At 43.6% G+C, this 13900-nt stretch overlaps 1 protein-coding gene across 1 annotated transcript in view; it reads right to left on the bottom strand.

Annotated features, from left to right (window-relative positions):
* Window positions 1–9696: 9696 nt before the first annotated feature.
* The window catches only part of UBE3D (ubiquitin protein ligase E3D), a 94070-nt gene continuing 89866 nt past the window's right edge, over window positions 9697–13900 (bottom strand). Inside the window, exon 10 of the mRNA XM_015412808.1 lies at window positions 9697–9732. Coding sequence (XP_015268294.1) covers window positions 9712–9732 — 21 coding nt within the window. The 3' untranslated portion in view covers window positions 9697–9711. The remainder of the gene's footprint in view (window positions 9733–13900) is intronic.

The raw sequence follows: 13900 nt of genomic DNA, 5'->3' as shown, positions 1-13900 counted from the left end.
TAGTAGAATGCCTGATAGAATAACCCCATCTTACGTGCTCTGCGGACTGCAGAGGTCCCACAGGGCACAAGTCTTCTCAGACAAAGCATTCTACCAAGTCAGAGCCATGATGGACAAGTCCATTGTCCTTGTCACACTCAAAGAGGTGAATTGAGGGCCAGACATCACCAAAAGCCCACATGCAACAGAATGAAGACAATGTGGGGCGTCATAATGGGAGAGGTGGACCTTTAAGGTATGACAATCCCAGACTATTTGGGGGTTTAAAAGTTAATACCAGCACCTCGAATTTGACCTGGAAACCAGTGCAGCTGCCACAACATGGGCTGGATGAGTACAAGCCACAGTGAATCAGTCAGTACCTGGCAGTCACGTTCTGAACAACCTGAAGTTTCTAAAGTGCCTTCAAGGGCAGCCCTGAAAGAAGCAAATGGCAGTAATCTAGTCTGGAGGTGACCATCACATGAATCACTGTGGCGATGTGAGACCTGGACAAATAGGAAGACGGGCCTGGAGAAGATCGGAAAAAAAGACTTTTGCCACCGAGGAAACCAATGAGACATTTGTCAAAGAAGTAATCAGTAGCAGAGGTTCATCTTTATGGATCATTTACTTACACATCACTTGCAACATTCAATCAGATGGAATGAAGAGACAGGAAATGTTAAGATACCTTATCCCAGTTTTTGGATGGAGCAGCTTTGAGTTAAGCTTGAGTTAGCACCTCTGCAAGAGGTTCATCTTTATGGATCATTTACTTACACATCACTTGCAACATTCAATGAAGAGACAGGAAATGTTAAGATACTTTATCCCAGTTTTTTGATGGAGCAGCTTCGAGTTAAGCTTGAGTTAGCACCTCTGCAAGTGGACCTTTAAGGTATGACAATCCCAGACTATTTGGGGAACCTCGAATTTGACCTGGAAACCAGTGCAGCTGCCACAAGATGGGCTGGATGAGTGCAAGCCACAGTGAATCAGTCAATATCTGGCAGTCACATTCTGAACAACCTGAAGTTTCTAAAGTGCCTTCAAGGGCAGCCCTGAAAGAAGCAAATGGCAGTAATCTAGTCTGGAGGTGACCATCACATGAATCACTGTGGCGATGTGAGACCTGGAAAAATAGGAAGACAGCTGACAGGCCTGGAGAAGATCGGGAAAAAAGACTTTTGCCACCGAGGACACCTGTTTGTCCAAAGCAAGTGAGGCATCCAGCCAGACCCCCAAATTAAAATCATAGCAAAAATGGGAATATACTTACTCCAGTGGAAGCACTGAGAATTCCTGGGGAAACCAATGAGACATTTGTCAAAGAAGTAATCAGTAGCAGAGGTTCATCTTTATGGATCATTTACTTACACATCACTTGCAACATTCAATGAAGAGACAGGAAATGTTAAGATACTTTATCCCAGTTTTTTGATGGAGCAGCTTCGAGTTAAGCTTGAGTTAGCACCTCTGCAATAAAAAAGAAGAATCGAAAGGGTACAGGGCATATCAGAGGGCATTACATTAACATAAGAACAGAAGAACATAAGAGACGCCAATGTTGGATCAGGCCAAAGGCCCATCCAGTCCAACACTCTGTCACACGGTGGTCAAAAATACCAGGTGCCATTAGGAGGTCCACTAGTGGGGCCAGGACATTAGAAGCCCTCCCACTGTTGACCCACCCAAGCACCAAGAAGACAGAGCATCACTTGCCCCAGAGCCCCTATCTATAACTCGTGGCTAATAGCCACTGATGGACCTCTGCTCCATATGCTTATCTAATTCCCTTTTGAAGCTGTCCATGCTTGTAGCCGACACCACTTCCTGTGGCAGTGAATTCTAAGTGTTAATCACTCTTTGGGTGAAGAAGTATGACTAGCTTTCCACTGCTTAAAGGAATCCTTTTTACCTTTTACAGCTTCTATTACTTTGTTTGTTAACCATGCAGGTTTTTTCCTATACCTATTTGTGCCTTTCCTAACCTGCGGAATATTTTTTTTTTGAGCTTCTAGGATCGTAGTTTTAAATAGTTTCCAAGCTTCCCCAATGGTTTTGACCCTTTCTACTTTTCCTTTCAGTTTCCTCCCCACATGTCCCCTCATATCAGAGAAGTTACCCCTTCTCTGGTTGTGTCAGTCTTTTGGGCCAATTCCCTATTTATACAAATATATAAGATATGATACAAATAAAAAGATACAAATAAAAAGATATGAATGGTAGCATGTAAGGCATATGAATGGGCGGTAAGGTTTGATTTATAGATGTGGCAGCAGAGTTTGTACTGAAGGGGAGGAAACAAAGTACAAAAATGGTTGCTAAAATAGGTCTTACCAGCATCTCACAGGCCTTTTTATGCACAGAATATCTGCCCTGAGTTCAATGCTGTTGAGAAGCACAATTCCCCCCCCCGCTTCCCCCACAGTATCAGGGTGCTTTCATGCACCTTTGGGGGTTTCCTTGACTTTGTTTGGATTTTCCTCAAACTTGGTTTGCTACAAAGTTTTAGGAAAGATCACTGTAAAGCCTAGATGGTTGCTGTTTGGGTGGGAAAATTTGGATTTTCCCACCCTCATGGCAGCTATTTTCCCTGATCCTTTCCCCACGGAGGCTATTTCCTCCTGCTGCTTAAAGAGGGCGGTTTTTTTTTTTTTAAAGTTAGCCCTAGAATAGTGTTCTATAGATATATCATTATACTGATATGTGTACCAGGTTCTCTGAATTCCCACCTTTCTTCCTTTTTTTAAAAAAGTAAGGTGTTTTTTTTAAAAGTAAGGTTCTAGCCTCTTCCATTGCAGAGATATAAGGGGAATGGTGTATATCTGCCATGGAAAGGGCTAGAGACTTGCTTTAAAAAATGAAAACTGAGAACTTGATATATTGGTATAACATATTGGTATAACGTTATATCTCTGTATCAATAAATATTCTAGAGCCTGGCAGCCCCGGGGATGGGGGTGGTTGCTGCTGGGGGACTGGGGCAGGGAAACTGTGGAGTAACCTGCCATCTGGAAGCCCCATTGCTGTTGCAGTATCAGCAGGCACTGCAGCCATGGGGAAACCACACAAGCTCATCCCTGTACAGAAACCAGCACAATACAATCCTAAGGGGAATAAACCACATTGAATGTGCTTGAGTAGGATTCTAAGTAGATTTGCTTGGGATGGTATTGTGAATGCGCATTTCTGCACCATGGTTTTGTTGTGTCTTGGCTTCCTAATTGCATTGATTTTTCCCCAAGCTTCCACATATCCAGTGCTGCCAGCAGGGGGTGGGAATGCATTCCTAGGTCGAGAGGTTCCCACAGTGTCTGGCCCAGCCTTTGCATTTCCCTGTGACATGTTTGCATAGCCATGCCATGCCAAGCCTAGAAGGTAGCAATGCCACCACTAACCTAACTGGACCAAAGTGGAGAAGGTGCTCTTTTATGGGCTACTGGTGAAATATACCAGTGTGGCCCTCGCTACTGCCAGGGGCAGCTTCACAACTCCCTGCTGCTGTGCTTTCTGGTCATGGTAGTGGACCATGCCTCTTCCCTGGGTGGTACTGCACAGACAGAGCTGTTCTCCCTGAGGTAATGGACCATCAAACCAACTTGGAGATATGTGCCTGCCTTCATGATTCAGAGCATTCCCTACAACCAGGAAGTGGTGGAGAGTCTACTTGGTGCTCAGGCGGTGCCGTGTGTGGTGATTCCACCCATTGTGGTGGGGGGCCATGGCAGTGACATCCTAAGTTCCCTCTAAGTTGTGGAATCTTGTGAGCAAACATTCTACTTTGTGAGCTACTGACATTAAAGTTGTGAGCAAGCGATTTGGCTACCACATCAATTAGTTTGCTCTGGAGCCATGCTTCCTGAGCTAAAGCAAAAATCTGAACTGGAGGCTAAAAAACTGTGAGCTAGCTCACAATAGCTCAGCTTAGAGGGAACACATCCTGTCGGGTGGGTATGTGGCCTCATGGCCACAGTGCACCCCTAGGGGGCCAGCAGGGGTTGTCCCCTATGCTGCTTACTCACCTTGTCTTACCCTCAGCAGGTGACTCATTCAGCAGAGAGGAGGATGCCAGGCTGTTGGATGTGAGGGCTGGCAAGGAGGTTGGTCCATATGCGAGCTCGGTAATCACTGACCCAGTCACAGACCCGAGGAGGATGTCAGTTCCACTGCGAGCCCATTAACACTGTTGGGTGACTCCTCTGTGGGGTGATGTGGTTGGTGGAGCAGGACCTGGCCGTAGGCCCATGCATGACATGGGCAGGTTCTGCTGATATGTTACTCCCCATGCCCCCCCCCTCCCCCCCCCCCCAAGCTGTCTGTATCCAACTTGGACTATTGTATCAGAGAGGGGAATTGCATAAAGTTATCCGTTTGTGCATGTGGCACATATCAGGTTAGAAACATATGAGTGGAATCCTGTTTCTACATATGTAGTATCTAAAGCTGGATCAAATCATGTGTCTTGCTGCTACACATTACTGAAGTAAATTTGAGTCAAATAACTATAGAAGTATGAATGCAGGATAACTGTTGCGGTATCTTTAAAACACCATCCTTATAGAATGAGTTTTTCTTTTGATAGCTGTGTATAAAATGGTCAGTAAAGCAAATTTGGTTCATAATTATCTTTACAACCTTCTGATTACCTGCAAAAATTGTAAGAATTTCTGGAGAATAACAATTGGCCCATGCATGACATGGGCAGGTTCTTCTGATATGTTACCCCCCATGCCCCCCCCCCCCGGCATTGTTGCCATGACCTCCTCTACATATGTAGTATCTAAAGCTGGATCAAATCATGTGTCTTGCTGCTACACATTATTGAAGTAAATTTGAGTCAAATAACCCTAGAAGTATGAATGCAGGATAACGGTTGCGGTATCTTTTAAACACCATCCTTATAGAATGAGTTTTTTCTTTTGATAGCTGTGTATAAAATGGTCAGTAAAGCAAATTAGGTTCATAATTATCTTTACAACCTTCTGATTACCTGCAAAAATTGTAAGAATTTCTGGAGAATAACAATGTTCTTCCAGAAAAGTCATAATATTCCCTTCAAACATCAGTTCTGAAACATCACTTGCATCACAAGTGATAGCAAATCAGTGGGATTTTCCATTACCGGTCTGGCTGTGTAAACAGCATTGCCACAATGCCAGGTATGCTACGGTTACACTTGCAGGATGGGAAGAGACATTTTTATTTCCAAATTGGAAAAAAAGAATACGGAACAGTCAAATTACACCTGTAAACCACAACGGTAAAACAGGATTTCAGTCATTAATAAGAAGGGGGCTATAACAACAGCTCAAGCTACCCCTTTAAGATGCCTTTAAATTTAAAAAAGACCTTATGGATTTTAATGCTTTTTTACCAGGGTGAGGTATATTTCCTCAACCATTTGGCAAAAGACCTTCTTTGCAGAGCATGAGCTATAAATTGTTCCATATCTGCTTTCCTTTCGACACTCAAAGGCCGTTCCCTGCTCTGCTCTCATTAGGACCACATAAATCAAAGTCTATTAAAGGGCAAGTCTGGTAATCAGGGAAAACAGGCGGCACTGACTATGCAATGGAATTGCTGTGTGGGTGCCTCTTTGTGCTGGACTCAAATGAAATACAAAATGAAGTACAACTTCTGCTTTCCTTTTGGTAAGGGCACTGGCACTTTTGCCTGGTTGAGTTGCAACTGGCATGGCAGCTCAAATGCACAGTAGCATCAAGACATAACTGAGATAAAAGATCCACACACCTCCTTATATGATATAGTGATGCTTCTAATGTCTACATGACTTCAAGGAGTTGTGTTGGCATTGAGTTAACCTGCAGTGCACACTGTAGTCACAGTCAATTGTTCGGCAATTCTTTGTCAAACATGACTTCAATTTATTGTTTGTACAACTGGTGTGGGTAGATGGGGGATTTAAAAATGGCTTGTAACTAAAGTGCTCCAAACAGAGTACTGTTCACAGAAAGGATCTCGGTTACCTTCCTTTCTTTTCCCAGTCTCTCCCAAATAATCTTTAAGACTGCCAGTAACAGTATGAGATGTAGCATGGAGGTTTACGGGAAAGAATCCACACACCTCTCCATTCTTGCATGACACTGAAGGGGGGGGATTGTTAGCCAAATTGCTATATTTCTTTAATAAAAGGTTGGGGAATTATGATATTAATGTGCAATTGGCATAACTATAGGATCATGAGTCCCACTTTATCCAAGTGTCAGAAATAGACGCAGAGACTAGGTCTTTGAAAATCACTAGTTTCTTTTACTAAGGGAATATTCACACACACATACAAATATAAAATCAAGCAATCAAAACACACAATACAGAACTAGGAAATTAAGGTAGAAAAATCTAGAGACATTTGCATTAGCAGGTATTTCATTGAGTGTGATACATACCTGTTCAGATGCGGTGAATAGAATCTGCAGTGAAAAATAGAATGACACTAAGGGAAGGGATTGTGTTCTGACCGGCAGAGCACGTGGAAAGTTCCAAACAGCACTAGGATGGGACCTATGAGGCAGGGCAAGGTGGGGGAAGAAGAAGCAGAGCGAGCGAGCAATGGGGTGGTTTCCTCTTTTTATACCCTACACTGACTAAAAGCAGATGTTTCCTCTGTCACGTAGTCCTTCAGGAAATACTGGAAAAATCCAGATGGGTCATGAGAATGGGATTAATGGTTGGGCAATAGAAATACTGTTTCTCTAATAGTGACATCTCTCAGAGAGAAAGGCAGACTAAAGGAGAGAAAGGATTAACAGTCTGGCAGCATCGTCGGGTAGTTGATTCAACAACTGGATGTTTAAACAGCGGCATCATCGGGATGGGTGGCTGGCAGACAGACTTGCCTCCTAATCCTATCATGGAAGGAGCTTCTTTTGTTTAGGCTGAGGCTGCATACGTGTTTCACCTGGGAATGTCAATATGCAAGAGGTGTGGGGGGGTGATGCCTGCATGCTGGAGAAGATCGGTTTTCATGGCATCTGGGCAGGATTATTCCTGGTTCTTGTCACTGAATATGGCTTCTCTTCTAACTGCTGCTGGATCTCTGTGTGAGCAGGATCTGGGAGGCTGGTCTGCCTTATGGCATCTGGCTGCAGTGATGCAGGAGGGAGAGGCATCAGGTCTTCCATGGGTCCATACCTGGTTAGGCACATTGCTTCAGAACAAGGTTCCGCTCGTCTGGGCACATGGCTGTGTCCAGTAGGTTGGCACTTTCACATGGCCACCATTCAGTCCCTTGCTCTGGCACACTATTTGCACAGTCCATCTTTACAGTCATAGTCCATAGTCTTTATCAATGCTGTATAAGGCGGCAGCATGGCATGAGAATTCCACTCATGACTTCATCCACCCCCACGCCATTTCCAGATTATCAGAGAGCTAGAGAAAGAAGGGAATGGCAACTAAGATCCTTCCATGAGCTTCACCTGCAGAGGTTTAAATCCATTCAGTCCATGGGCTACCAAATATATCACAAAGGATTTCACACCACCCAGCTGGGTATGCCAATACTTCTTTATGTTATGTGTGACACTGAATAGTCAATTTCCAGTGGAGTTTTGTCTCCTTGGTTCTTGGCATATTCCTTCCTTCTGTTACTCTCAGTGAGCCAACCATGGTAGACACCCACTTCCTATTTATTTATTAAGATATCCCACCTTTCCCCGTGGCTCAAGGCATTTTAACAATCTCAGATTTAAAATACACATTAACCCCGTCTGCTCACCACACATATAACACAACATCTAATCATTTCATATCACAAAGCATTTCTATCACTTTAATTGTACCTTGGCATTCCTCTTTGAGAATGACATAACTCACCCCCTTTCTCAGCTCAATCTCAAAATACTATTTATTACTCAAAGATGATGGTCTTCAACCCATGGGCCAGGACCCTCAGGTGAGACATCTGTTATATCATGAGCCCCTATCAAACCACCTTTTTTGCTGCTTTTCAAAAGGACCTGCTGCTAGCTTGCATGTGGAGAGAACAAGGGTACAATATCTTCTGCCTCTCTTTACATGCCAGCTAAGAGAAGCAGTGGGTTGAAAAGGAAAGGCTGCTCAGTAGTAGAGAAGATTCCTCTATAGCGTTCACCACTGGCTTGTTCTTCATTATAGTACACCTTCCGGTACTTTACTTGTATTTTCTGTCCCTAGCTCTCCTATCTGCTACTCATTGTCCTAGCCTTGACACTGTGAGGTCATAACTCTTTCCTTCATGTGGCTCTAATGTCACACACTGGCTCGGCAGGCGCTATACTGTCTCCCAGGAGTTAAAGGTAGGTCCCAGGGATGAAATGTTTAGAGACCACTCTTCTAAAATGCTCTCTGCTGTGTACAATTATTACCCCCAAACTTCATCTCACAACAGACTTGTGAGGTTGATAAGTAAACTAGTCCAAGGATACATAATGAGCCAGGATTTTAATCCAGATTGAAAAAAATTATCTTCTACCCTTAGGGTTGCCTAGTCCATTTAAGCCCCCAGTGGGGGACTTTGGGGGGTGTTCCCAGAGGAGGCGGGAAATCCCTGCTGTGATGACATCACATTGGGGATGTCCCCCCCCGCCCGATGGGCACGCGGGGAAATGCCAGCTCCCTGCACTTAAAGGGAGCCTCTTTAAGTGCAGGGAGAAGGAAGAGGGTTGGCTGCGGGTGTTGGGGCTTGGGGGCGGGGCTTCCCCCATCGGCCAGCTGGTTGGCAGCGAGTAGAACCCCCCAAAAACCTGGGGACCCCTGCCAAACTGGGGGGGTTTGGCAACCCTATAACCCTATCTACCCTGTGTCTCAATGAAACATTTACAAAGTCAGACATTTACAAAGTCAGAACTAGACTGAAGTTATGAAATCTATAATAACTGGCATTCAGATCTTCCACTCTCTTCAGTTTGGTCTTGCAAGGCAGAGGGGAAGAAGCCCTGGCAGATCGAGCGCCTACAAACAGTACCATGCTCAAATTAATTGCATCGTATATGATAATTCATTTTGGTATGTTTGCAAAAACGTAATGTGCTAAAAAGTACAAAAATATTTTAATTTTCTTTCTGTTCATATCGCAGGCAACTGACAGACTATTAGCTTTCTGCACAGCTATGCAGCTGCAGTATATATTATAAAAATGCACATGTAAGTGGACCTGTGCATAATTCACATAATAAATCTTTCTTCTAGAAAGAAAAACTATACACAGTAATGCAAAATATAATGAAAATTAAAGCTAAAACACATGAGATTCTTCTATGTGACTGGAGTTCACAATTCAAGAATGCATTTCACTTAAAACTGCAGTATCAACCTCTCAGCTGCATGTTTATTTCCCAGAAAGGGCAAATTGGCCACTATCAGCTCTTTCTTTGTAAAGCTGAAGTTGCTGTGCAAGATAACTGACTTCTCTCAGGAGAATTAGTAGGGCATTATTTACAATGATCTCAGACTCCTGACATCCCAAATTAAGTCATGCTCTGAACTGCTTTGCAACACCAACCTCCCAGAGCTTGGGCAACTGGCCTCTGTCATTTTCCTTGTGCTTTTTAAACCTCCAAAGTCAACAAACAGCAAGTTAAAAATACAGTTAGCATAGTCCTTTGTTTTGGAGGCTCAGCATCATTTTTGGAAAGAAATCCAACTGGAGATGTTATCTCTGCAGCCCTCCGCAGCTGAAGGTTAACTTGAGAAGCTTTTTTTAAAAAAAAATCAGGCCAGAGTTCCTCACATCTTCAAAAACGCAACCTGTGAAGGAAACAAAATGTTACCAGAATGTTAGCCTCAGCACAGTAGGTTATACAACCCCCCCCAAAAAATAAATCTATATTAAAATACCTACAAACCATTTCCCTGAGCTTATTGCAAAGCAAACAGTGCATTGAAACTCTCTGATCACATACAAGGAGAAAATGGCCACAAACTGATCTATGTGGAGTCTCCCCCCCCCCCCTTATCTGTTTTGCCTATTCTGGTGAATCATAAAACAAGTAAATTGAAACATAAAATGCTCTAGAAAAATAAATCAGATTGAGAAATTTTCACATAACATGCAAAAGCCATGAGCTGAGTGAAAAAACACATTCTATACATTTAGTGAAATGCATTTGCCACCAAATGGACACTCAAGGGGGGGGGAGCGTAGCCAACCATGGTTCTCCAATGAGTATATTTGTTCGCTGCACCTTCCACTTCCACCATGTAAGGCAAAAAGGATTTCCTTTTATTTCTATTTACAGAATCCCTTAATCCTTAAACCAAAGTGCACAGCAGATATCAGTCAGTCAGTGAACCCAAGTCAGTATGTATTGCAGAGTACTTTGTTTTGATCTAGCAAAAGTTCAACCTTGGATCTTAATAAGAACCAAAAGAGATCAGAAGATGAGACATCTGTGATTAGATCTTATGAACGTTTTAAAAAATAAATTTTGGGTGTATACAGCCCATACTTGATTGGTCTGAAGAAAGAGGTTTTTAATGTCTTTTTTAACAGTTTGTTAATTATAATGATTTTGTACTGTTTTTATGTTTTTGTTTTAGAGCTGTCTTAAGCAGGTTTCTGTAGAAATGGCACACAAATATTCTAAGAAATAGATACAAAACACTGAATTCTGCTACCACTGTATGGTTTTGCCCACTGGCCTCTCTCTCTCTCTGTCTCTGTCTCTGTCTCTGTCTCTCTCTCTCTCTCTCTCTCTCTCACACACACACACACACACACACACACACACACACACACACTTTTACTAACCTTGGAAAGAAGAACAAACAAACAAGGCATTTCCCTTTTTTTAGATTGACTTTCATATTACCTTACAACCAGTCCCTCGGGCTGCCGGGCTCTGTGAGCCACCTTACCACCCACACCCTAGGGTTGCCAGGTCCAACTTGGGAAATATCTGAGAACTTTGGGGGTGGAACCAGGATACTTTGGGGGTGGAGTCAGGAGAAATGAAGTGACATCGTTTTGTGATGTCATGTCCTGTGGTGTCACTTTCAGGTCAAAGGTCAAGTGGTGTCACTTCCCAAGCTCTACCCCTTATGATGTCACTTCCAGCACACTGCACCAAAACCCCACCTCTTCCTGTAATGTCATTTCTGGGCACTCTCCTAAACCTGCCTCTTTTTCTGAAGTCACTTCCTTCTTTCAAAATTTAAATTTAAATACCCACTCTGCCATAGGAGGGTTACCCTCTGGATGGCCATACAGGCCATCTAGTCAAATCCCTTGCTCAATGCTGGATTAGCCTAGAGCATCCCTGACAAGTGTTCGTCCAGCTGCTTCATGCAGAAGAGTCACAATTGTCTTTAAAAAAAAATGTGGCTAGGATCCAGAGAACTATATTTGAATATATACATTGTGTATAATCACTTCTGTCCAGTGGCTGCTTCTATATGAGCAGAGGACAATTTGATCATTTTCCTCCTCCTCTTCTTATATGAGGGAGAAAGAATGGAGAACAGCAAAGCTGGACTCTGACTCTTGGGCTGTCTCTCCCAGTGATGCAAGTAGCCCTTCCTGCTTTACAAACCATGAAATCAAAGACTCTGCCTGTATTCCCCACACATACCCTGCCTTCTTCAAGTGGGTACAAACTAAGCTTTGCCTGTTGTTATGAGCAAGATAATGCCAAATAGCTGTATTGGCTTATGCAAGGAGTACCGCAGTTTATTAAATATAAGGATCCTTCCCAGGCCAATAAGCCAGCAATGTGATAACAGAGAACTTGTATGCAAAATTGCCAATCAGGATAGCACTGTGTGGCACCAACACGAGTCAAGTGTTCTGGCTGGATGGTGTACATATCAAGAACATATCTGTTGCCATTCCCCTCTCTTCCTGCTCAGCACCCAGGGAAACAGAAGCCCTGTTCACATATCACAATGAACATATGTACATCTTGCATGGATGTATAGAATCATGGAGTTGGAAGGGACCTCCAGGGTCATCCAACCCCCTGCACAATGCAGGAAATTCACAAATACCCCTCCCCACACCCCAGTGACCCCTGCTCTATGCCCAGAAGAGGGCAAAAAAAACCCTCCAGGATCCCTGGCCAACTTGGCCTGGAGAAAATGGCTTCCTGACCCCAAAGGGGTGATCAGCATTTCCCTGGGCCTGTAAGAAAGGGCCATGAGAACTAAGCAGTGAGGCAACCCTTCCTGCCCTCCTTCTCATGATCTGCCTAAGTTCACAGAATCACAGAATCAGCATTGCTGTCAGATGGCCATCTAGACTCTGTTTAAAACCCAGAGTTTTTATGAAAAGGACCACCAGCTGAAAAACTGGTAGGGTCCAACCCCTATCAAAACCTATTTGGTCTACAGCCAAGCCTTTGGCCAGCTCCCCTAAGTCAATACCTGAATCTTCCTCATGAACACATGTTGAACACATGAACTCATGAAGTTGCCTAATACAGAATCCGGCCATTGGTCCATCAAGGCCAGTATTGACTACTCAGACTGGCAGCCACTCTCCAGAGTCTCTGGCTGAGAACTTTAACGTCACCTATTACCTGATCCTTTTTTAGCTGAAGAGGCTGGGACCTCCTGCATGTCAAGCAGATTCTCTATCACTGAGCAATGGCCCAACTGAATCCTTCTTCATCTCGGTAGAATATGAAGCACTAAATGCTACATAAATGCTAAATATTATTTTCATATCATAAGAACACGAGAAGCCATGTTGGACCAGGCCAAATCACTGAGCAATGGCCCAACTGAATCCTTCTTCATCTCGGTAGAATATGAAGCACTAAATGCTACATAAATGCTAAATATTATTTTCATATCATAAGAACACGAGAAGCCATGTTGGACCAGGCCAATGGCCCATCCAGTCCAACACTGTGTGACACAGTGGCCAAAACTCAGGTGCCATCAGGAGGTCCACCAGCGGGGCCAAAATTCCAGAAGCCCTCCCAGTCTTGCCCCCCAAGCACCAAGAATATAGAGCATCACTCCCCCAGGCATAAGAACGTAAGAGAAGCCATGTTGGATCAGGCCAATTGCCCATCCAATTCAACACTGTGTCACACAGTGGCCAAAACTCAGGTGCCATCAGGAGGTTCACCAGTGGGACTAGAATTCCAGAAGCCCTCCCAGTCTTGCCCCCCAAGCACCAAGAATACAGAGCATCACTGCCCCAGAGTGTTCCATCTATATCTTGTGGCTAATAATAGCCACTGATGGACCACTGCTCCATCTTGTACCTTGTACCACAGTTTTTTTCATTATTCCTCTCAACCTTTGGAGGGTCCAAGCAGCCTCTCTATAGAGTTTAGAACTTTGGAACTCCCTCCCTGGGGCAATTCATCCATCTCCCTCTATCAGTGTCTTCTGCCAGTGAATGAAGATGTTTTTGTTGCATTTAGCATAACCCCAATAATGGTTATTGACCTCCTCCCTGGTTCTGGTATTCTTTATGTGTTGCTATTGAATTATTTTATAATGTGTGCCGTCTTCAAGACCCTGGTCAGGTGGGAAAGGCAGCATAAAAATATTTTAAATAAATAAAGTAAATTGAGATCCAGAAAGGGGGATGCAGTTTGTCTGTCTGTCTATTACTGCTCATACACCTAGTGCCTTGAGCAGAAAGTAGATGCAATTTCTCAGCATCCCTTCCAAGATATTAACAGCTCAGGTGAACATTTGGAGAAAAGACTAAGAAATCACAGCTCTTCTGTATCTCCCATCTATACACAGGACAGGATTTTCCTTTATAAATTCATTTCATTTTATTTTTTTACCAAACCTCCCCCTCAAAAAACAGCTAGCTCAATTCTGCAGAGTTTGAAATGTTCCCCTGACCAATCTGGCTTTTGACTACTGCCAGGGGATGGAAGGACAGGATTGCCCATTGGAAACAATGGGAAACACTTGAAGATCCATTGGAAATAATGGGAGCCAGGAATGC

The sequence above is a fragment of the Gekko japonicus genome, unplaced genomic scaffold, assembly GCF_001447785.1.
Source record: "Gekko japonicus isolate JY-2015 unplaced genomic scaffold, Gekko_japonicus_V1.1 scaffold989, whole genome shotgun sequence".
NCBI lineage: Eukaryota > Metazoa > Chordata > Lepidosauria > Squamata > Gekkonidae > Gekko > Gekko japonicus.
Note: the sequence above shows the minus strand (reverse complement) of the source record. Positions and strands in the feature narration are given on the sequence as shown.